Genomic DNA, 26,003 nt, shown 5'->3' on the forward strand with positions numbered 1-26,003 from the left:
TGTAACAACTTATCAATTTTTAACATCATTATACATTCATCAAATACTAATTCAGCACATCAACAAGCTGGTAGCAAAGTGATAGATGCATACAACTGACGATAGTCAACAGAAAAAGTAAAAAAAAAGTTAAATTAAGTATCCATTAGTTTATTACTTATACACGGTGTGTTTATAGAAGAAGTTTAAAAGAAAAAATACAGTAACTCTATTTTTTTCAGAAATGGAAAATTTAGCCTTTTCTGAATCATTTTCTGGCAAAATTAAAATATTTGATCGGTGAGTCCCCATACGTTTTATTTTTTTGAAAAATCGTTGTCAATATTTAGAAATTTTTATCTGTAAAATTATTCAAATGCAATGGAATAGTAACTTTTTTCATTAAAATTTTTTTTTTTATTTTTATTCAAGTTTTTGTCATTCTAAAACAATATAAAATGTCGACGCCTGGAGAGGAAAGTCATTTGGATTTTCTTGAAAACTGATTTTTATATGAGCATTTTATTCAAAATTTTATTATTTGAAATATCCTTGTTATAATTGGTGTTATCCAAATATCTCATGAATTTATATTCATTTGTTTATATCTTGGAGAACCAATTCTGGTTTAAAAAAAATTATGACACATGAATAAAAACAGTCCAACACCATTTGATTGGTTATCAACAAAGTATTAAAAATCTTTTCTTTATTTCAAAATTGTTCTTTGAAATATTTCCACATTATTTGCAGGCTCTGATGCATATGGATACGCACTTTAGAAAACAAATATAAAAATTTTGATGATAGTTTATGACATTTTGAATTTTGTTTACCTCACATCAAATTGAAACATATCCAAGCAGACCAGTTTTCAATATAATTTAAAATATAAAATTTAGTTAAAAGGTCCTCTTTCATATTTTTTTACATAACTCAAAAACTATTAAGGTAAATGGAACCAAATTTGGCATGGGAGGGTAGTTGGATACGAAAAATATTTCTATGATTATTTGAGACCCCTCTCTCTTTCCAGTAGGGATATATAAAGGGGGGAGGGGCCTCTTTTATAATTTTTTACATAACTCAAAAACTAATTAAGCAAATGGAACCAAATTTAGCATGGGCGGGTATTTGGGAACGTGCCATGTTCTAATGATTGTTTGAGACCCCTTCCTTCTTCCAGCGGGGAGAAAGGAAAGAAGGAGGGGAGTTTCATACAATTTTTACTGCATAACTCAAGAACTACAATAGCAAATGGAACCAAATTTTGCATGGAACGATATTTGGGTACGAGAAATGCTTCTATGAATATTTGGAATCCCTCACTCCTTCAAAAAGGTGGATGAAAAGGGGGAGGAGAGGTCTCTCTTACAGTTTTCAGTATAACTGGAGAGTTGATCGAGCAAATTGAACCATATTTGGCATGTGAGGGTTTTTGGATACGAGAAATGTTTCTATTGTAAATTTAAGCCCCAACTCTTTTTTCAGCGGAAAGATATAAAGGGGGAAAGGAGGGCTTCCATACAATTTTTTTTGCATAACTCGAGAATTAATTGAGCAAATGAAACTAAATTTGGCATCAAAAAGTATTTGAGTACGAAAAATACTTTTTCTTTGTGAAGCAATTCCTTTCTTGCAGTAGGATGATAGAATTGGGAATATAGGAAGGGAAGAGAAGGCTTACATTTAACTTTTTTTTTTATAAAATCCGAGAAATGGACGAAACTTAACATGGAAAATCATTTTGCTATGATTCTATGAATATCTGACACACCATCCTCCTTTCAGTGAGTAGGTACATAGGAGGAGGGAGATGAGCCCATTACACTTTTGTTAGCATAAGTTCTCAATTTATGCAAACAAAACCAACAAATGGAAACAAATATGGCATGGAAAGGTACTTGGTTACGAGATATGTTTCTACGAATGTTATAGACTCTTACACTTTACAGTGTAGAGAGGGGAAGAAAGAAGGGAGCTCCTTTTAAATTATGTTGTTAAGCTTAAAAACTTATCAACCAATGAAGTTATTATTGATATAAGAGGATTTTTGGACAGGAAAAAATGGTTATGATTATTAAAGACCACGACCTCCATTCAGCAGGGGGTGAAGGGAAGGAGAGGGGAGGCTCTATTATCAGTTTTTTGGCATAAATCCAGAGAATATCAAGCAAAAACAACCATATTTTATAAGTTAGATTGTTTGCGTACGATTAATTTGAGACCCTACGGACAGATCAAAATTATCGGATCTTTTACACAAATTTATAGAGCAAGATTCAAAATATTAGTTTAAGTTATCTTTGTGTTGCAATTCGAAACTCCAGCTGCAGCTCTCATTTTATAGCGGTTGCTTATGAATTATGTTATAATGCCAATAAAACAATAAAAAAATAAATAATTTTTGAAAATATCATTTGATTTTGGAAAGTGTAGTAAAGCACACCGGGTCAGCTAGTTTTCTATAAATCATTTGTACATAATTTTTGTTTAAGAATTGAAGTACTGGTGATATTTTGGAATTCATTCTCAACAAAACGATGAAAAAAAAAATATTTTTCAACAGAAATTTCAATATTATCAAAGATTTTAGACCAGATTTATGCGTTTTTTTTTTGTTTAGATGGATTTTTTATGGTTTTTTCAAACCAATGATTATTATAGTTTTTACCATTATTAGTATAAAATTGTAGAAGTTATGATTGTTTTACTGTAATATTAATGCTTCATTAAGGTTCTTTTTTATAACAAAGAAGAATTTCAGCGTACAGTAGAGTAACTAAAATAAGTAAGAGATGAACAAAATATGATGAATGTTACGTGCCGCAGTCTAGCTTGCTATCGATCATTTGCAATTCACATTCCATTTCACATTAAATAACATTATTTAAAAAAAACTGTGAAATTCAAATTTAATTTAAACAAAGAATTCAAGAGCTTGTTAAAATAATATAGTAGGTTGGAAACCGTTGAAGCTAGGATAGTTTAACCTTAACAGTTATGCCCTTTGAAAAAATGGAAGCATCACAGAGTACAGCAGGGTTATAAAAATTGGACTGGAAATCGATCAAAATCAAAAGGTTAAAGGAAATTTCAAGCTTATAATAATGATTGTATCAAAAGACAGTAGCATGCAAAATTTTAGCTAGATTGAACTGCTGTAGCGATTTGCAATGAGTCTGAAGTGCAAATGGAATTTTCAGAAATTTAAATCAGGAGAAATATAAAACTAATTTCTCATCAAAAATTGTCTTTAACGGATCGTTTACTTTTAAATATTTATTTTCTTAAATTTTTAAAAGCTTAAATTAAGACAAACGTTTTTACTGCAGATCACATCACGATAAGCGTTATCACAAAAAAATTAAAGCGCTTCTTAGTGTTAACTGATTTTCTTAATCATTGAGCTTTTTTTTAAAAAATAAAAATTCACTTCAGTGTTGCCACAATCAGAAAATCTTATGACAATGAATGAAAATGGATTCATAAATAAATTCATATTATTCTAGATAATTCTAATAATTTCAGTTAATTTGACCGACTCAGACTGCTGACAGGATTTACCAGCCAAAATTTAAATTTTAGGATTAGAAGACACTTTCTAAGCATTTTTTTACGTTTAAACAGCTCTGTTACTAATTTAAAAAAAAATTGAAAATTTCTCAAAGTTTTTGATGTGCTTGTTGAGTTATCAGTTTTATTTAAAAGTAGTGAAAGTCAAAATTAAGATAATTAGCATCTCTGATATTCTATAACTCTAAAAATATATTTATTTTTTAAGAATTAAAATAGAAAATTTTCAAAAAAAAAATTTGTATGGGGGGTCACCGACAGAATATTTTAATTTTTTGTGAAAATGAACCGGAAAAAGCTCTTCTTTCAGCCCATGCAAAAATTAGCGTTACTATATTTTTTTTCTTTAAGTCCTTCTACGAAATACACCGTGTATAACTTTGATTATACAAAAAATCTTTTATGTCATTACAAATTTCATGCTCATATGGTTTATTCCTAAAAAAATATTTGCCTCAATTTTGTTTTGTGTTTCTTGTCCCTCTGAATGTTCAATTTCACATTCGAAAAAGGTTTGATTACACAAGGCCACAAATTTAACATTATTCCGTGTAGCACAGAATTTATGAACTAATTTTCGATTCAATTAGGTGCCCTGAATCGAAATCACAATACTTAGTTTTTTTTCTATCAGCTTTTGTTTTGTAAATAACTTTTGAAAATAGGTAGACATCATTTAAAAAAAATTCTGCTTTTCTGACAAAACTGTATTACGTTACAAAAATTATTATAAATAATATAAACAATGATAAACTTTCTAGAAGCCCCCTAGAAAATTGACTTCTGCGAAAAAAGGAAACAAGTATTTTTTTTGCTGTTATTACCTATTTTGTAAAATACGAGAATATTAACGATTTTTTATGTAACTTTAAACCAAATTGAATTTTGGATATATTAAAAAAAAAACAGAAGAAAAATTGATTTTCAACATGAAAAAAAAATTGAAGAAAATAATGAAACTTAAGAAATTCAGAAATTTCAGAAATACTTGTAGTGATATCATTTCGAATTTCTAAAAATTGATGAATGTTGGTTAATCGCCGCGAAGTGCTGTTGTAGAATTTGATCGACGTTTTTCGGCAAAGTTTGCAAACTAAAAAAGTTGTTTACCAGTTGTCCAGACGTATTGAGCTACTTTGGCATTCGCTCCACTTCAGTGGACACCTTATGATTAATGATATTAATGTTGCATTCCAGTCATTAGACCAAATTGAAAACGTAATTTTCACGAAAACAAAAGATAAAACTCCAAAAAATAAAAACATTAATTTGGTCTACGGAAAAAAATGTGGAAAGTGTAAAGAATCATACGTTGGTGAAACTAGCCAGAATTTAGAAAAAACGAATCAAACAACATAAAAAATGTATCAACGAATCAAATGAGCACTGGTTTAGCACAACACAGCTTAGAAACTGGTCATATTTTAAATTTTGAAAACACCAAAATTATAGAACGAGTAGAAGGATACAACGCAAGAATAACTACAGAAACCTTTGCCATTAAACTAAGAGGGGACAACAATGTTGTAAACAGACAACGAGATTCATGTAATTTTAAAACAGCATACGACCCCGTCCAAATTAACACAGATACTGACACACGAATGTAAACGCAAAACAAAACAAACTAAGCCAGAACAAATTAGTATGGACGAAAGCCAGTAGTTTGTAAATTTGAAATCAAAAACTGTAATTGTAGTGTTAAATTGTAATTTGAAATATATTTACGTGTCCACTGAAGATGAGAGAATGCCAAAGTAGCTCGAAACGTCTGGACAACTGTTAAGAACGTTTTTAATTGGTAAAACTCGCCGAAAAACGTCAATAAAATTCAACAACATTTCTCAAAATTGTAGAATTTAACTTTTAAAATCAATTTTTCTTCTTTATTTTCGGCAATTTTTCTTCTGTATTTTTGTATCATTTTCTAATTTGCTGATATAAAAGTCACTGATTGTGTTCCAAATTTCCGAGAAAAAGCTTAAATATCATCTCAGGAATCATCTAGGAAACGAAAACTGCGCCCGGTCTCGCCGGCAGATCGTCCATATTACGTAAAACGGTTCTCATTCATATGCATGAGGAATTTCAAATTATGATAATCAGCGGACCACAGCTGCTCAGACGTATACCTGATAGGTATGTAGCCGGATCACTTCTTCAGGATCCATTTCTGGTTTTTGCCACCATACGAGTTTAGTTTTTTTTCTGATATACCTACCTTTTCTATTTCATCCGGATCGTAGACAAACAGCAGATCAGGTCGCCCAATCAAACCACCGAGCCGTACGATTTTTCCGAAATGTTCATACAGCAGAAACGATATCATAGCGACATCAGAAATTTTGTATTGACCGATGATGGGGAAGACGCTGAAATGGAAAGGAAATTAAAAGCCGTTAGAGAGAATTTCAAATAATTTTTATACCACTTTAAAGTAGCAAATCTGAAACAAACTTTCACACAGTGATGAACTTAAACCTAATGAAAATGATAGAGAATGAGAAAGCAACTCAAACCAATCATGAACAAAAATTTTTTGTCTTTGGAATTACTATTGACATATCAAAAGCAAGTATTTCAAAATGCTTGAATACTGAATAAGTTAAAAATGAGGTTTTTTTTAATAAATCTTTGTTGCAAAACATAAAACCAATTTTTAATTGTTAACCAAAAAATTTCATTGAACAAAGCCATCAATAATTAAGCCAGTAGGCTTTTCGAACGACCTTGCACTTGACAGAAGCTTTGCGTGCTCATAATAATACCGGCAACGGGTCGCTGCTAAATATGAATGGTTCATTCAGTCTGTTTCAATCTGCACTGGTTGGTTTATATTATCGGCATCCTACCTAGAGCGAGACATTGTGGTTTGTTTGCTGTTAGTTTTTTCTCTCCATTTGTTTTCATAACCATCAGCTAGCGAAGTCACTGACTTTAGGCGACTCAAAATGGGTGAGAAAATTAGCGATTTTTATAATGACGCTACTAGCTATCTGTGAGATGAGGTGTCATTCAAAGTGTAGTGATGTGACGTTTTGTAATTATCATGAAGTGGTCTGCTGTTGTACGTTGATGAGAAATATGAATATTCATGGCTGTTTTTTGGCTGTAATAGTTTGGTTAAAACTTGATGCACCCATAATTTTAGCTGTTTTAAATATAATTCAAATTTATAACGAATGACTCTAAGACACATAGAATATTTTTCATGATTGCATTGCATACTACATCAAGTGTTTTTTGTTGAGTTATTGAAGGAATCTGGACTTGAAACTTTGTAACAGCAACTGTTCGAATGAGTTTATAATTTGATTAACAAGTTTACCAAACTTCATTAAAAAAGATTATGTTAACGAAATAAACAGCTCTTATAGTACATCAAATTTCTTAGACAATGCTTTGAAGACATTTTGGGGTTTGGTGAAAATTTAACTTAACATTTCACAAGTGACATTGTTAATAAAATTCATAGTTATTGAAATAATTGAAGGTTTTGAGAGTAGGGTAATTAATTAGAAAGCTTGAAGAGAATGCTGGACTCAATACACAAGACAAGCAATGTCATTAAAAAAATATAATAAAAACCCTTATAGAGAGCTAGTATGTTTATGTTGTTCTCATAAGCCGCCGACCATGGCCTACAGGATTGTAACATGCTAGCGGATCATATCCTTCAAAGATGTACGCCTTAGACTTTAGTTAATTTGATCCCTTCAAAGAAACAAAGTTCCATTGAGATCATGTATGTGAGTGTTCGTTTAAAAAAAACATTCAACACTACCGATGCATACTTTACTAGCTTTCGACAATTTCAGGATGTTTCAGGTTGTCCTTACCATTTATATCATAATCATGTTATTCGATCGCGCTAGATAGCCCAATCAGTTTTAGCATCTGCTTGTTACAAAATTGAAAATTAAAAAAAAAATTATTAAAAATAAAAAATAAATTTGTAATGTTTCTAAACGAAGGGTTCTCAAATCTTCGAATCAATTAAAAGGCTACACTTGGAAATTAATTATTTTTATTTGAATTAAAAACAAATACAAGCCAATAACATTTGAAAATAAATGTTAGAAATGTGGTGCTCAAGGCTTTTGATCTGTTCTTAAAATCGTTAATTTTTTGTAGATATTCTCCTGTTTTTTTTTTGTTTCGATTATAGTCGTTTTACCATCTTTATGGCATTCGCGACTTTATCAACGTTGCAGTTGGCGGATCGTTATTGAAAAACTTATCCGGTACAACTGTGTTCGATGTTTACTCTTGGGCTTGAACTCGCGGACATCGGCTCAGGAGACAACAGACTTGCCAACTGAGCTATATCACAAGCCCTTATATTCTCCTGTTACAAATAAAATTATGTACAGGTTGAACTCAATTATCCGTGTATCCCATTTTTTTAGCAACGATAAACGGATAATTGAAAAAAAAACATTGTTTTCATAAGCTATAGCTAAAGAAGATGCTGAATACTTAAAAAAAAACTATTGAATTAAATATTAAAAATTGGATTAATTAATATATGCCACAGAATTCAGAAAAAGTTAACCATACTGCAATGTTGTAAGCTCATCTAATTTAATTTTTAAATCCAAGAAGATCTTGACATGGTTGTTTAGATATAGAAAATTGATTTGAATGTTTGTATTCAATTTATCATTTTTCAAGATTATTACATAAATGTGCTTTGATGATTTACATTACATCTATAATCATAAATTTGAAAAAACGCCCTTAAGCTTATCAACAAATAATAAGAAGACTTTTAATATTGAGTTTTATTTGATTATTCTGCTCCTACTCGCACAACAATCCCATATTAGCAAACGAGCCAACGAAAAATGAGCTTTATTCTAGAATCGACCAAGAGTGAATTCAAAGTGTTCACTGGAATTGTTGCCAGATAGGAAATCATAAAGGAAGTGTTGCCAATATGACCGATGGATAATCCAATATCCACCTTAACAGGTTAAGGGTCCAGTGGTTACCTTGCTTTGACTGTTTGTAGTATTTCGTTATCTCTACTGATTTTTGGATTGCAATGTCGATCCCGAAGTTCGAAAGGTGCATCGCAGTAGGCGGAGCTAGTGGTCAACCAACCTTCGGAGGCCAGTAGCTACCTCAGGCCGATGCTGGTATGACTCTTCCTCACACGGCAGGCGGGTTCTTGAAGGAACTGCTGTTAGCCGGTAGAGCGGAGATCTTCGGAGTCTGGAAGATGCGCCTATAGAGACGTCTGGCCTGACTGAAGCTCTCCTACACACCGGTCCGGGTTCCGACGGAAGAGGTGGACTCGCTGGCGTTGGAGAATCTAGGGAAAGAAGCAGCCAATGCTGTTAGGTTCCAGAGGCGGATGGAATAGGAGGTAGCTGCGATGGACGAGCTAGAGATGGCCATCAACAACGATGTCCTGATCAAAATTGTTGGGGTCAATTTTGTCAAAGACGTCTTGGACATCCTCTGCGAATCCTATCTGGTAGGTAAAGGGTACGAATGCGATCATCACAATCCGAGGGCGATTAAACACACTCCCTATGAAGAGGTTCGACTCACTGTAGTCACTCTTCTATGAGTACGACCTCATCATACGGGAGATGGACCGGATGGGAGCGAACCTGAGCAGAGGCTAGAAGGTCCACTTGTTGCTGCTAGTAATACAGCCACATCCAGGGTGCGCTGGCTGTTCTGCCGCCAGAGGAGCTCAACTTAAGGTCAATTGTCGACATCAACGGTTGTTTCTTGATTCTGTGCTCCTCCAAAACATCTGCACTTCCTCAAACCAGTGACAAAGGGAGCGCTCAAGCAATGTTAGCACGCGTGAAGCGTAAGCAGGCAGAAAAGGCGTGCGTCCGGGTGGTTTGCACTCTTGGTCCCCAAGTGCAGCTGCCAAACGCGAAGCAGCGGCTTGAACGATGCAGCGCGCCGTCGCTATTCCTGGCGAGGTAGCTAGTGAAGGCCGCAAGCAGCTGAGAGTTACGGTTGCAGGCGTGGCAGCCTCGCAGTCGAGCGGAATCTCGAAGGCGAGAACAACTTCGCAGTCGCACCTCCGCTGACTGGCGGAATTCTGAAGTCGGCGCCTCCGTAGGTTGGCAGAACCTGGAAGAAGGCTATTGGTCAGGCAAAGGTTACCACCAAGGCCATTCCTACGAATGGCGAAAGGCGTGTTCGCTTCGTGATGGATTCCGGAGGGACTCATTACATGATCTGTGACGAGAGATTGGTGAAGGACATATCAAAGCTGGCCAAACCGATCGAGCTTTTCTGGATAAGAAGACACCATTTGAAATGTGGTATGGCAAGAAGCCTGACTTGAACTATGCACGCATTTTTGGCTGCAATGCGTTTGCTTTAGTCGCTAAAGATAAGAGGAGACATAGGATCCAAAGACGAAGTAACAAATCTTTGCGGGTTACGCAAACCACGGCTACAGGTTATACAACAAATCCTCACGTACAGTAGAGATACACCGTAGCGTAGTCTTGGATGTATGTATATATGTTGGTAATCCACCATGGGTGCACGGATTCACCGCAGTTTCTGCCTAAGTATGTGCCCACATGCATTCTTTGATTATTAAGTTCGACAAATCTCCAATGCAGCGCGTACATCATACCCAGACCCCATGGCTTCGTATGAACTGTTATGGAGTGAATGTATTCCGTGTGTTGATGTATGTGTATTTTGGAAGAACGAGTCAATCAGGTGGGCTAGTTTACTTACAGGTATTCCGGCATCCGTGTATTTACCTGGCCAGCTGGCAACTGATTGAACATTCTTATTATATACCCAGTTAAAGGAGAAAACACATCTTACCTGTCAACCACTTATGGGATTCGAACCCAAAAGTTTTATTGCCGATACCGGGAATCGAACCCAGTACGCCTGGCATACCAAAACCAGATTCGCGCCAGCCTATCCGCTAGACCACATCGGCGCTACTACCGTAGCGTAGTATATTGATGAGCAGGAATTGCTAAATCGTCGGGATGATCTCCTTCATTATATAATTTCGCAACCAGCAAGCCAAACTACGCCAGCAATAGAATCCGAACCTCTAGCAAAAAGTTCAGAACCGTCTGAGAACTTCGTGTGTAACGAAGATGAGCATCTCATGGGTAACGAGAATGTTGAAGACGAGCCCGAAGTCATCGTGGTTGACGATGAAGATTCAATTGAAGAACATCACGTGGGTAACGTTGATGAATCTGATTATGATCTTGATAGTCACACTGACGGCAAAGGGGAGGTTTGGTCACAACCGATTATTGTTTGTAGTTCGCCGATCAGACGAAGTGCGCGCGAAAGAAGGGCATCAGAAATTTACGCTGCCAAGATAGCAACAGATAATAGCGATATTCAAGAAACTGTCGATCAGTTGAAGGCGAGGGATGACTGGCCAAAGTGGAAAAATGCTATTAGCGAAGAATTTAAAGCCCTGAACGAAAATAAGACCTGGAAGAAGGTTGAGCGAACCCAAAGAACGAAAATCGATCTCATCCAAATGGGTATTTTCGATTAAAGAAGACGGAAGATACAAAGCAAAATTAGTAGCGAAAAGTTGCTCATAGCGACCTGGTTATGACTACGATGAAACTGGTCAACTCAAGGAAGAGATATATATGAGACTTCCGAACGACGAAATGGGCAACTCACAACTCTTCAGACTGCAGAAAAGTTTGTGTGGCTTGAAACAAGCTAGAAGATCGTGGAACCAACGATTCGACGAAGTTGTAAAGAAACTCGGTTACATTCCACACTGAAAAGTGACTGTTGCGTTTATCACTCTTAGGCTAGAGAGCTAAACCTAGTTCTCCATGTTGACGATATTCTTATCGTTGGCAAAAAGGTGGCTAACCTGGTCTGGATTAAAACCTAACTTGAAAGATTTTTGCAAATGTTAAGGTGTACATAAGGAAACAAAATAGGAGGAAAACGGACAACACTTTAAAATTCAAAAAAATTACAGTATTTTGCCCAAAGATTAAATTTGCTGAAGTGTATAAACACTTTAGGACCTTTTTTTTTACAATTAGCAAGGTCTCATAATTAGGAAAGTATTTGGCCTGCCTTCGACCAGACCGAACTGAACGCCATGAGAAAAATTTTAAACTGCAGATTTTGAAACTCTTGTTATTCTTGTGCGCTAACGAAACATCTAAAATAATTCAATGGGATTTGTTCCTTGGGTTAGGAACTATTGAATAGGGTTGATAAGTTTTGTAGATTTCGTCTATAGATAATCTCTAGAAAATATTTGTCCATTATATTCAAGTGACTCGAAAAAATGCTGATGGCTTTCAGTTCGGTCTGGTCGAATCCCGACCATTTGTTCGAAAAATATATGCAACACTTTGTTTTGTGAATAACTTTTGAATGCATGGATGTAATCGATAAAAAATTTCAGTGAAGCAACCTATTAACATAATATATACGTGTAGAAAATTTGGTGACAATCTGTCTTGTGGTTTTTAAGATATCGTCCAATACAAAAGCTCATTTGAAAAATTTTTTGGCCAGTATCTAGAAAAAAATCCGGAAAGGCTCAGTGGGAGACCCAAAAACAGCTATTCGACGAAAGTTCATATTGAAAATCGCTTCGGGAGTCTATGAGGACTAGGACTATGAGCTTAAATTTGTTTAAAAGTGAAGATGATTGATTCCATGAAGTTAAGAAATGTGAAAGGTTCAATCAACCGCAATTCGAAAACTTCTAGAGCAGAGGTGACAAAAAGATATATTTTTCTGACTGGTTCATCTAGCATACTTTTAAACACTCCTGATTAAACATCTACAAGGTTAAAAAGTTGCTCAATGGTAAAACAAACAAAATACGGTTGTCAAATCGTACGCAAAAGAAATGCTTTCACAAGCCTCGCCACGATGTTCCGGAGATAAACAAAGACAAATATTTGAAATATTTTATGTCTAGAACTTGAGAAAGCTCAAAAGATCATCATCTGGAATTGTGCCATTACGTAAAAACTGTGGTGAAGTGCTAAATAGTCTAATATGTCGTGTTTATGTCGAAAGATGATAAACCGCAAAATTTGTCATAACTTCATACGAAATTCGAAATTTTGGGTAATTTTGAAGGTCAAGCTTCAGGAAACAGAAAATGTTACTCAAAATAGCATTGATTTAGAAAAAGTGTAAATCATAGCATACGTTATAGGCACGTGGTGAATAAAAATTAAAGTCGAAAAACTTCTTTATTGGACTCAATTTTGAAAACCACTTGACAGAATATTACAGAAATTTGCACATGCAGCTACTTTACTGAAAATTTAATCCATTTCCATCCATGTGTTCAAAAGTTATTGACAAAACAAATGTTTTTTCGAATACACTCCCTAGTAAACACAAAAACCTTGCAAAAAACTAGTTAATGTAATTTTTGCTACCAGAAAAAAGTTCATACCTCGCAAAATTTTTGGAAATTTGAGCAGAATTCTACAGTTAGGTTTCTATTTAATCATCTGGAAGAAAACCACCGTTTATTGCTACTAACTTGAGCAACAAGCATTTTGAAAAATAAGAGTTGCTTAATCGGGTAAAATGAACCCATAAGTTTCTCCAGGTACAATTTAATTTTTTTTTATCGGTATGATCCTCCAGAAACGATTAATAACACTAACCCTTTAATGCATAGTGTTGTTTCACAAGAACACTAATCAAAATCCAAATACATATCTCGAAAACGCGTGGTATTTTTGAGTGATGTATTCAAAAAAAAAATATTCTAGAGATTAAAATATATTAGTGAATGGTATTTACATTACGATATTTTAATGTTTATGTGAGGTATCGAACAAAATATGCGAAAAAATTGCAAAAATTACATTTTTTCTAAAATTTAGTTTTTGGAAAATCGCTGTTAATTCGTCAGATTTTTACCCTTCATCAATCACGAACGCCTTCCTGCACCCAATTAACAAGGTTTGGAAAAAAAAATTAAAAATCGTATTGAAATGAATTCAGAATTCCAAAAATTATTTTTCAATTTTGATGGGCCATTACTTTTATAATACCTAGTTAAAATAACGACTGTTTAGTTGTGTTATTCGAGTTAAAATGTTATTAGTTCACTAAATCAACAATTGCTATTATCATTTAGAAAAAGTCATGCATTAAGGAGTTAAAACCATTCAATTTCCAGGCATAAAAGTAAATAAAAAGCTAATATGAATTTATTCGAACTTCTTTTCTATAATTTTTTCCATCATTTATGTTCATCTGTTTTTGTTTTGGAAATACCACCCCCAAAATGGGATACGCACGACACATTTCATTGAAACGCTCTACTTAAAGTGTGGTTCCCCACTTGATGTGGGATGTGCTAATTGTCATTCATCTTTACACGAATTACCAATTAACACATCGATTGAACCATTCAATAAGACCGTTACTCAGCCACTTCCATCTGTACCGTTGAGCCGTCAACACGTACGCCGGAGCATCGTATCGTTGCTGTGTACCTGCAGGAACATTTTTACATTATTTATGTTTTGCTTACCTGTTTTTCAATCAGCACTTTTCAGTGCTAAAATTATTTTCATTTTCTTTTATTCATATTTTCTCTTTTCTTTCCAGCATGGGGAAGTCATCGGCTGGCTCAAGGGCTGGTAGAAAGCGTATTGCCGAAACTAATTCAGGTCCATCGGCCAAAAAAGTTGAAATTTCCAACTCATTCGATGTCCTTCATAACATCGGTGATGAGGAAATATTCATATTTAATTCTGATAAGAGTACTAAGAAACCTTCTTCTTCTTATACTCTTAAAAACGAAAAGATTCCACCAATAACGGTCACGATTCCTGACTTCAATGCCTTTCGAAAAGAAATCGTCACTTCCGTCAAGGATGTGAAGATTTTTTTTCAGATCGGTCGAAGGGGAACTGCTCGTATATTGGCGGAATCTTTTAATGATTTTCAAAAAATTTTAAATTATTTGAATAATAAAAAACACCAATTTTTTACGTACGACACTAGAAGTGATCGTCCATTTAAAGTTGTACTTCGTGGTCTCACTGGCGATCAGACACCGGATGAGATCACAGCTGAATTAAATTCTTTGTTAGGTTTTTCTCCAATTCAAGTAATTCAAATGAGGAAAAGAACCAACACGAATAATACCAGTAGTGTTGGTTTTGCTCCTGAACTTTATTTGATCCATTTTAAAAAGGATCAGGTTAATAATTTGCAAATTCTTGAAAAGGCTCGTCTTATGTTTCATTGTCGAGTCAAATTTGAACCTTTTCGTAAATCTTCTACCAATTTTCTTCAAAATATTACGCAATGTCGTCGTTGTCAAGCTTTTTGTCATGGCACTAAAAATTGTAGAATGAATGCCAGATGCATGTTTTGCGGCTCATTCGATCATGAAAAATCTAAATGCCTTTTTGGTGGTGATAAGCCAAAAACAGAATTTTTTAAGTGTGCAAATTGCGCAGGTAATCATTCCTCGAATTCGCTAGACTGTCCCATCAGGGCAAAAATTATTGCTTCTAGGAAAAATCCCAAAGTTTCCAGAAAAGTTTCTTCTCCTCCTTCCTCTTTTTCGTCTTCAAACGTCGGGCCGGCAAACAACCTGCCTGTTCGCGGTCAGCCTCGGCCTACATTGGAATCACGGCTGGGTAATACCCGAAGTGATTTTAATGTTACCTGGGCTGATTCTGCGCCACAGACTCGTTGTTTATCGTTCTCAGAGGTGGTTGAAAATGGGTTGCCTTCTTCAGGTTTAACTAATAAAAATGGGAAAAAACCAAGTCTCAACGTTCATGCGAAGGCTTGGGAAAATCCCCGAAATTCAAATACTTTTTCTTCTCCTTCCTTTTCTGATCCTAACAATTTTGTTGATTTGGGTGAGATTACTGAGGAAAAATTAATATTTTTGCATCAAAATTTAATGGAAATGATGCAACTTATGTTGAAAGCAAATTCAATGTTTGAAGCTTTCCAAACTTCTTTTAATTATGCTAACAAAATTATTATGACTTTGCGATTCCCTCATGGATCCAAATAGATATTTAAATATTATGAATTGGAACGCTAGATCTTTGCTGGCTAACCAAGATGAATTCTTTTTATTTTTGAAAACTCAAAACATACATATTGCTGCCATCACTGAAACTTTTTTAAAGCCAGACAATAACTTGAAAAGCAATGCTTTCTTTAAAATTTTACGAAATGATCGACTTGATCGACAAGGTGGGGGTGTAGCTATTGTCATCAATAGTCGTCTCAAATTTAGACTTCTTCCTTCTTTCAATACAAAAGTCTTAGAAACAATTGGAATTGAATTAGAAACTTCTATGGGGAAAATTATAATTGTTGCCGCATATTTGCCTTTCCAATGCAGCGGTGAACAGAAAAATTTTTTGAAGGGAGATTTACAAAAACTCACCAGAAATAAATCTAAATTTTTTATTATTGGTGACTTTAATGCAAAACACCGATCTTGGAATAATATTTCATCAAATTCAAATGGGAATATTTTATTTAACGACTGCTCTCCAGGTTATTATACTGTTGAATATCCTAATGGGCATACTTGTTTTTCTTCAATTAGAAATCCCTCCACACAGGCCCGTGCGAAGGACCCGCTCATGGGGGGGGTTTTCAAAATTCAAAACTCAGAATCCAGATTTTCAAGGTTAAGAATTATTCCTTTTTCAGGCAAGTCACCAATAATGTATTTAAAATGATGTTCTTTATCCTGAACTAGACATTTGCTTGAAAATAAATACTAAGAAGTCAAGTTTTCAAATTTAACTTCAATTTTTCCGAAAACACAGAAAACGAATGCGATTTAAAATTTTTAATTTCAAACCAAAATTTAATGCTTCGGATCATAAAAATGCAATTAAAAAAAAAATCACCAGCTTTAAAAATAATCTAAATCCGAATTCAAAGATAAATTTCAAACCAGGTAAAAAATTAATCATGATTTAAAATTATTCAGCAAAACGATAATAATTCGTGTTAATCAACATGCCGTTTTCTTCATTTTCAACTCAAGGCTTGATTGAAAAATTTCCTTGTAGAATTTTGAACTTTATGAAATATTTTTCACGATTTGAATGCAAAATAATGATTAAGCAATTTGAACTTATTTATTCAAAACATTTATTCGAAATAATTTATTCAAAACATTTACCTACTTGATGATTAAATATAATTTGATACAAAGAAAAATATCCATACTATTTCAAGAGTTCCAGTGATCAAAATCAGTTATAAAATCATTTTTATATCCAAATTCTTCCAGTTATCAGGCTGAAAAGTTTTCAAAAGGTAGAACTACGTTTTACTTTTCTTCAGAGCACAAAAATTCAGAATCAAAAAACAATGAGAAACATATTAAAATTATTTTAGATAAATTAAAAAAGGTTTGTCATTAAAATAACAAAATTTATGTGAAAATTATGAAGAAAAATTGAGCAAGTTACATAAATATGCTTATGAAAGGTATTTTGAAAACCTTAAATACGAATCAAAATCTGCTGATTAATTAAGATAAAAAAAAATTAAGAAGTTTTGTTTCTTGATTTTTTATAAGTAGGTTTGACAAAATTTGCTAGGATATTGCCCGGATTTTGGACGACAATTTTGCAATAAAATGCCCGGATTTTGCCAGGTTTTAAGATAAAAGTGGTAAAATATTTAATAAATAGTATAAATGAAGAAAAGTGAACAAGTAGGAGACTGCTAAAACTTTTTCCGCCGAAATTACTTGCGATCTTGGGGAAACTTGATAATTGATTTGAAGACTTTCTTTTTTTATGATTTGAAGTTTTGTTAAAAAAGAAATTTCTTAAATGATTTTTAATTATTTTCAAATGTGATTTCAAAAACCAACGCTGTTTGACAAAAACCTAATTGCATATTTGGATTCAAAGAACCCAAATTAATCAAAAAATGCTTTTAAATTTTTTGCACTTGGGAAAAATGAGAAATTTGAGGCCTTGTGTAATTACCTACCTACCTAAGGGTCCAACGCCGATTGACCGGCGCATAGGGCTGAGATAAAAGATCTCCACTGCTGGCGATCCGGAGCCAGCGTCTTCACTTGCTGCCAGCCAAGGTTCTCGTCAACTGTGCGGATTTCAGTGGCTAGACTTCGCCGCCACGAGCTTTTGGGCCTGCCTCTTCTCCGATGCCCATCTGGATTCCAGTCAAGCGCCTCTCTGCAAATCTCGTTTTCATCTCTTCGCAGCGTGTGCCCAATCCATCTCCACTTACGTTCCCGAATCTCGATTTCTAGCGCCTTTTGATGACACCGGCTATGAAGTTCAACGTTTGAGATCCAGTTGCCAGGCCACCAAGCGCGGATGATGTTCCGCAGGCAGCGATTCACAAAAACTTGCAGTTTTCGCGTCGTCACCGCATATGTGCACCAAGTTTCACACCCGTACAGCAATACGGATTTGACGTTTGAGTTGAAGATTCGAATCTTAGTTCGTAGAGAGATCTGGCGTGACCGCCAGATGTTTCGGAGACTCGCAAACGCAAATCGGGCTTTTCTGATCCGGGTCTCGATGTCCTTCTTGGTCCCACCATCAGGCGTAATCTGGCTACCAAGATACTGGAAGCACTCCACTGTCTCAACCTGTTGTCCAGCTACCACGAAATTGGAACGATTTTCTGTATTGATTTCCATCGACTTGGTCTTTCCGACATTGATTTTGAGACCTGCTGCCTTGGAGCTTTCGGTGAGGTCGTCGAGTTTGCTCTGCATGTCTTGTTGTGTTTGGGCGAGCAAAACAATATCGTCTGCCAGGTCAAGGTCGTTAAGTTGCTCCATGGTTGAAGGATTCCACGGCAATCCTCGGTTTGGTCTACAGTCAATCGATCCAGTCAAGATCTCATCCATTACGATGAGAAAAAGCAGCGGTGACAAAATACATCCTTGTCTCACTCCAGCAGTTACCGGGATTGGTTCAGACAAGACACCGTCGTGCAAGACCTTGCACGAAAACGCCTCGTACTGTGCTTCGATGAGATGGACTAGTTTCTCTGGGACCCCTCGTCGTCTAAGAGCAGCCCAGATGTTTTCGTGGTTCAGTCGGTCAAATGCTTTTTCGAAATCAACGAACACCAGCAAAAGAGAGTCCTGGAATTCGTTGATTTGTTCCAGTATTATTCGTAGCGTAGTGATGTGGTCCACACATGATCGTCCGGATCGGAATCCAGCTTGTTGCCGTCGGAGTGTAGCGTCGATTTTCTCCTGGATCCTGTTCAGGATCACTTTGCAGAGTACTTTGAGGGTTGTACAGATCAAAGTTATGCCACGCCAGTTACCGCACTCTGTTAGGTCTCCTTTCTTTGGGACCTTTACGAGGATACCCTGCATCCAGTCGGCCGGGAATGTTGCAGTATCCCAAATGTCAGCGAAAAGACGGTGCAACATTTGTGCTGATAGGGCAGGGTCGGCTTTGAGCATTTCAGCAGGAATGCAATCGATTCCAGGCGCTTTGTTGGATTTCATGTCCTTGATTGCCGCTTCTATCTCAGCCAGCGAGGGCGCTTCCGAGTTGACGCCATTAATGCGACTTACTGTGGGCGCCTCGAGCTGCGGGTTCTGTTGGCCATTGCTACTTGTAACTCGGAAAAGTTGATCAAAATGCTCAGTCCAACGCTTGAGCTGATCTGTTCGATCTGTCAGCAGCTGACCTGCTCGGTCTTTCAGCGGCATTCTTGCATTAGTCCTTGCACCACTAAGGCGGCGAGAAATATCATATAATAATCGGATATCTCCAATGGCGGCGGCTCTTTCTCCCTCTTCGGCTAGGGAGTTTGTCCAGGCTCTCTTGTCTCGTCTACAAGCTCGTTTAACTGCCTTTTCCAGCTCCGCATATCGTAAGCGGGCGGCTGCTTTGGCTGACCCGGTACATGTCTGCTCAATTCCGACTTTCGCCTTTCTCCGATCATCGATCATCCTCCAGGTTTCATCCGACATCCATTCACTTCGTCTTCCACAAACTTTACCGAGAGTACCATGGCTCGTCGTGATAAAGGCATTCTTGATTCCACACCACTGTTCTTCGACTGTTCCGTCTGTCGGCAGCTCCGAGGCTCGGGATTCTAGCTGTTCAACGTATGCCCTTTTCACCTCTGGATTCTCCAACCGGCGGACGTCGTATCGACACCCGACTTTCTCCTCGCGCCGTTGGACACGCGCAACTCTCAGTCGTATCTCGCCAAGGACGAGGTGATGGTCAGATGCAATGTCTGCGCTTCGTTTGTTGCGGACATCAAGAAGGCTACACAAATAACACACGACGTATTACAGGACACGACACTTAACGTTTTTACTAACGGAAAAAGGAATTAAATTTACCTTTTTTGTCGACCGGTTTCGGGCTCGATGTTGCCCATCTACAGGACGATGTCCGACTGACTAGATGAAGGAAAAACACTAATACATGTTCATACTATCCAATAGTATTCGTCGAAGGGTGGTCGGGTTGTTGAAAACTTGGTTTGAGCAGGTTGAAAAGCGGTGATATGATTGGAGCCTCATCCTCGTTCATAAGTGGCCTTTCCGATGTAGTGATATACATGGATTCCCATGCGTTTAAATGTGACGCTTTGCGTACACATTTTTTGAACTTAACCTTTCCCCAATCTATGTGATGATTAAGTTCTGACGCGTGGGCAGCTACACTTGATTCGTTGCTCCTGTTGTTATCTACTGCGTTTTTGTGCTCTTTGATTCTGGTTCTGAATTTCCGTCTGGTTTGCCCAATATAGACGGCCGGGCAGTTTTGACATGGAATCTCATAAATTCCAGATCTCTCTTCCGGTAGCACTTTGTCTTTTAGAGAAACCAGTCGATCTTTCAAAGTGTTTCGATGGCCGACCGTCTGTACAACATACCGATGGAGAGCCATGAATTCGAACTAGAAAAGCAAAAAATCTTGCAGGCTGGTGAATTAAACGGATACGATCAAGAATTCGTCAGCAAAATCCTCCGAAAACACGAAAGAAAAAAGCTCCGTAGCAACGCAACCACATTCAAACCAGAAAGAGATGAATCCCAAAGAGTCAGCCTGCCGTACCACCCACCACTGACAAATAGTATCTGTAAGATTCTCTCTAAACATGGTCTGAAAGTGGCTTACAAAAGTTCAAACACTTTGAAAGATCGACTGGTTTCTCTAAAAGACAAAGTGCTACCGGAAGAGAGATCTGGAATTTATGAGATTCCATGTCAAAACTGCCCGGCCGTCTATATTGGGCAAACCAGACGGAAATTCAGAACCAGAATCAAAGAGCACAAAAACGCAGTAGATAACAACAGGAGCAACGAATCAAGTGTAGCTGCCCACGCGTCAGAACTTAATCATCACATAGATTGGGGAAAGGTTAAGTTCAAAAAATGTGTACGCAAAGCGTCACATTTAAACGCATGGGAATCCATGTATATCACTACATCGGAAAGGCCACTTATGAACGAGGATGAGGCTCCAATCATATCACCGCTTTTCAACCTGCTCAAACTGTTACCGTTGCGAAATTCAACTCGGTAAAGTTCTTCCAAAGTAAATAGTTACTTGTTTATTTTCTTAAATTATTTGTTTATTGTTAAATGTTATTTAATTATTTCACTTATTATTTCATCAGAGCAAGATAGGTTTAGTTAATATAAAATACAGGACTCACAAGAACACAACATGTTAACACAGGTACACTGAAACAAATACACAAATTGCTGTACTAGAACGGGTATAAAAGGAACGCACAAATTAAAAAGGTATTAGTCCAGAAGTTAAAAAAAAGTGGTATAATTGGCCCGATGAGAGGAAAGCTACCAAAACTAACACTAAAAAGATCTCTTTCCGCTTTGACCGCCAAGACAGCTAGGTTGCGTATCGAGAGGACTTAACCTTACAATATAACGGTTGAACTATTAAAAGTTTAATATAAAAGTTCATTAAAGTCCGACAGCGGAAAAATACCAGTGCGCAATTGAGAAGAGCGAATCAGGTAAAAGTGAAGATCTTGGTAGTCCTCGCAGAAGTTTATCGGCCTTTTATCCACCAGGACCCAAAACTTAGGAGCATATGCTTTATGCCCTCCGGGACCAACTAGTATCGGGGAGGTTCCAATCTGGTACCGCGTTTCTGCAGTTTGGACCACTTTGGCAGACAACCACCCACCGTAATACAGGATCGAATCCCGAAGGGAATCCACTATTTGGAAGGCTGAACGGAATCCCACATCCGTTCCTGCCTGAGGAGCGGGCAAGGAATTGGCAAAGCTACCGCCAATTCTTGTCAACTGCCTAGCCACACCCCAAATACCCGTAGCGTTCCGAAGGAGTAGCGTCATCAGCAGCAAAGGCCGGCCCAACGAGACACACGCCACACAAAACACACAAGGTAATCAAATAAAAACACATAAAAATCAATTCAGTGGTAGAGTGTTGAATCCATTCCGAACAGTCCTTGATCAGCAGCATTTGTAAAAGCCGACCTTGAGGAGCTCCGTTCCTGCTCAAGATCGAGCTAGCCACAAAAGAAGGCCTTGTGTGCCCACCCTCCACTGAGTCTCCAGAGGAACGACCAGGGACTCGAGGGCTTAGGTTTGGCCCCCTCTGGTCCAGACAGTAATAAATGGCGCCCAACTAACTACAAGCTGGTCAGGGATTCTAGGTTTGGTTAAACACAGTGAGCCTGAGGGAATTAGTTAGCCAGGAAAATCAAAAACGAAGTCTCTGATGCGAGTTGGGTATCAAAGTGGTTTCACGATATCATACTTCTTACCAAAAAGTGAAAATCTAATTAATTTGCTGCTTCAGACTAAGCGTCCACGAGCAACAGCGAACATTTTGCGTCGACAATCGATAAAGTACATTTTAGAATTTTTCATAAAAAAGTTTTTGGGTCTTGATTCGAGTAAAAATATTCTCAGCTCAAATCAGAAAAGTTGGGGGAACCAAGAAAATTTTTACGTTTGAATGTTAAATGGTGGATTCTAGTGAATCGTTTGTTAAAAAGTTGTTTTGGTCTCAACAACAAGTACTTCGTTCGTAATATAGTCCAGTTTGTTTTTTTTAGGTGTTAATCAAAATCAAAATTACGTTATCACTTATCCGAATCGTAAAATCATGGACTTGCGTAAATTGTATTGTCATATGGACGTGTCTCACCTTTCAATTGACGAGGTTGAGCACGAATTATCAATCAGAAACATACCTTTTGGTTTAGAACACGATAGTATCAAGCGGAGGAAGCTAAAAGATCGCTTGAAATCAGAAAGAGACGGAAAAGATTTCGTTGCTTTCCACCCGCGAAAAGAAACACAGGGAGAGATCGCAATTATCCATACTAAACTTAAAATTATCAAAGATCTGCTCGAGAACCCCAAGGTGAGATCCCTAGAAAGGCTAAAGCTCAAAACACGGTTAGTGCATTATCGAGTGCGAATTTATTTGTTGCTAAATGCACCAAAGTCAGGCAAATTTGCAAGCAAAATAACAGAATTAGGACAGGTGGCAAGCGATACTTTTGCTGCTCATTTCCCAGATACTTTTGAAAGTATTGCTGAATATCCGGAAGAAATTGAATCCGAAATTACGATGGCCCTGGAAGAAGTTAGAGAAGAAATAGAAGTGCTGAATGAAACAGTTTCGGGAAATGAAATGGAGGAAAGAGGATTGAGGGACGAAGCAATAGGGGGAGTATCGAACTCGTTGAACTCAAAAATTGTTGAGATGGAAGAATCCGTCCAAAGGGCTCATGAACTAATGAAAGTTCTTAGCGAATACGAAGAGGGAAAAGAGGAAAACGCAGGGGAAATCATAAAGCTATTTAAAAATTTCGTGATTCAAACTACAGAGCAACAAAAAGAGATGCGGGAAAAGCAAATAGAAGAAGAACAAAAGAGAATGAAAGAAGCTGAAGAAAGAGTGGAAAAGAAAAGAAGGTTGGAAAAGCTTTTAACAAATTTAAATGAAAAATTTAGAGAAACAATTGATTTGAAATTGGAGGAGGGTACATCGGAAAGGCAGGTGGAGGAGAAAGAAGATAAAAAGGATGAGCAGAGCAAAGATGGATTAGTGGTACAAGAGGGGAAATCAAAAGTTGAAAAGAGAGGTAGGAGGGTCAAACTAGCTGAGTCAAGTAGTGGCTCAGAAAGTGAATCTGACCAGAACTCAGAAGCTAAAATCCGTTTTAAGAAACCCTCAATATTGTCGAGAACTCATGAGAAAACTATCTCAAAGAAAAGTTCCGACAAACGTCGCAAATCGGTCAGGTGTGCGACTTCTTCAGATAGTAGTTTAACCGAAAGTACAGAGCTTTCCACTTCGTCTTCGACTGAAAGCTCATCTGATTCATCGGAGTACAGCAAAAGGAGGGGGAATAGAAGGATTCGGAGAAGGGAAGGAAAGGCTAGGTTGAGGAGGATACCGGTAGCGGAATGGAGATTAAAATATGACGGGAAAGATCAGGGAAGGATGTTGTCGGAATTCCTGAAAGAAGTAAAAATGAGAGCAAAATCAGAAGAAATTTCGGATCGTGAACTATTCAAAAGCGCAATTCATTTATTTACCGGGCGTGCAAAAGACTGGTTTATGGAGGGTTTTGAAAATCGAGATTTTCGAACTTGGTCGCAACTAAAAAGAGAAATAAGACGCGAATTTTTACCGCCGGATTTAGATTTTCAAATCGAAGCGCAAGTTACCGAACGTAAGCAAGCTCGAGGTGAGAAATTCGTAGACTATTGCCATGATATGCAAAAACTCTTTCGATCAATGACAAAGTCGCCTTCAGATCACCGTCGTTTCAAAATAATTTGGCGCAATCTTCGATTCGACTACAAAAACGCGATGACCGCAGCAGGCATCAGAAATCTCGCGAAGCTTAAAAAGTACGGTCGTATTATCGATGAAAACAACGCGAACATTTTTCAGAAAGTCACGGAAGGCCAAAATCGTAATCGTCATAGCCACGTCAATGAAATGTTAATCTCGGATCCGAAACCTCGATACGCCGCGAACTCCAATGACAAAAAGCGCGTTTTCTTCAAACCGAATCCTGAAAAAGAAAGAATAGGTCAGCAAATAAAAACAGAAAATTTCAGAAGAAACTTTAGAGAAAAAGAGGGAGGGGAGAAAAGGGGTGAAACATTAGAACCCATGGAAGGAACAGCGAGGGGGACTTTACAGCAATTGGTTCAATCGTATAGACGGCCGCCGATCGGAGTCTGTTATAATTGTAGGCAAGAGGGGCATCATTACACGAACTGTCCAGAAGAAAAGGGAAGATTTTGTAGGCTTTGTGGTTTCGCAAATGTGAACACAAACCAATGTCCAGTGTGCCAAAAAAACGCACAAAGTTCAGCTTGAGGGGGCAAGCTGAGCTGCCTCTATTCCAAAACCCTAATCAAGATCACACACGAAACGAAATGCAATCGATCGGTCTAAGACCGTTTTCGAAAACCGATTACTGTTCGGAAAGCTACGCGAACGAGCTTTTGATACACGTTGAGGGGGATGATCGTCCCCACGCGAGGGTGAACGTGATGGGAATATATATCATAGGGCTACTGGATAGTGGCGCCCAGAGATCGATTCTCGGAGTAGGCTGTAAGAAATTAATCAAAGATTTAAAGTTAAAAATTTTCCCCACAGAAGTCACCCTAAGAACCGCCTCAGGTGCTTTCGTTCAGGTAGAAGGATATGTTCACCTTCCAATTACATTCAATTCTCAAACCAAAATAATAGAAACTTTAGTTGCCCCCAATCTGAAGCGTAAACTGATTCTTGGTTACAGCGATTTTTGGAAAAGTTTCAAAATTCAGCCTAATGTTCCGAATTTTTCTAGCCTAGGGGAAGGGGTAACTAGAGAGGGAGAATGTGAGATAGAAGAACTTGATTTAGCCGAGGAAGATCAAAATAATCTAACTGAAACCCAAATATCGCGACTAGAAGTAGTTAAAGCAAAATTCAAAATTGCCAAGGAAGGACAAGTTTTAGAGGTGACCCCCCTGATCCAACACGAGATTGAACTCAAAGAGGAGTTCAAAAGTTCACCTCCGGTTCGTATAAACCCTTACCCCACCTCACCTGAAATGCAAAGAAAAATTAATCGCGAGCTCGATAACATGCTTCGGCAAAAGGTGATCGAGCCATGCAACAGTGATTGGTCACTCAGCACTGTTCCCGTAATTAAACCAAATGGAGAAGTTCGATTATGTTTAGACGCGAGGCGTTTAAACGAACGAACGAAGAGGGACGCTTACCCGCTTCCACACCAAGACCGTATACTTAGTCGCTTAGGAGCAAGTAAGTTTTTATCCACGATAGACCTCTCGAAAGCTTTCTTGCAAATTGAACTACACCCGAGGTCGCGCAAGTATACGGCCTTCTCGGTGCTGGGGCGAGGTTTATTTTGTTTCACAAGAGTAGCATTCGGCTGCTGTAACTCGAGCGCAGT

General features: G+C 37.3%; 1 protein-coding gene across 2 annotated transcripts in view; it reads right to left on the minus strand.

Moving 5' to 3' along the window:
• The window catches only part of LOC129754451 (probable cytochrome P450 301a1, mitochondrial), a 66,692-nt gene that overhangs the window by 15,716 nt on the left and 24,973 nt on the right, over window positions 1–26,003 (minus strand). For both annotated transcript variants that reach the window (XM_055750538.1, XM_055750539.1), the window contains exon 3: window positions 5,777–5,927. In XM_055750538.1, coding sequence (XP_055606513.1) covers window positions 5,777–5,927 — 151 coding nt within the window. The remainder of the gene's footprint in view (window positions 1–5,776; window positions 5,928–26,003) is intronic.

Source organism: Uranotaenia lowii, chromosome 3 (assembly GCF_029784155.1).
Source record: "Uranotaenia lowii strain MFRU-FL chromosome 3, ASM2978415v1, whole genome shotgun sequence".
In the NCBI taxonomy this organism is placed as follows: Eukaryota; Metazoa; Arthropoda; class Insecta; order Diptera; family Culicidae; genus Uranotaenia; species Uranotaenia lowii.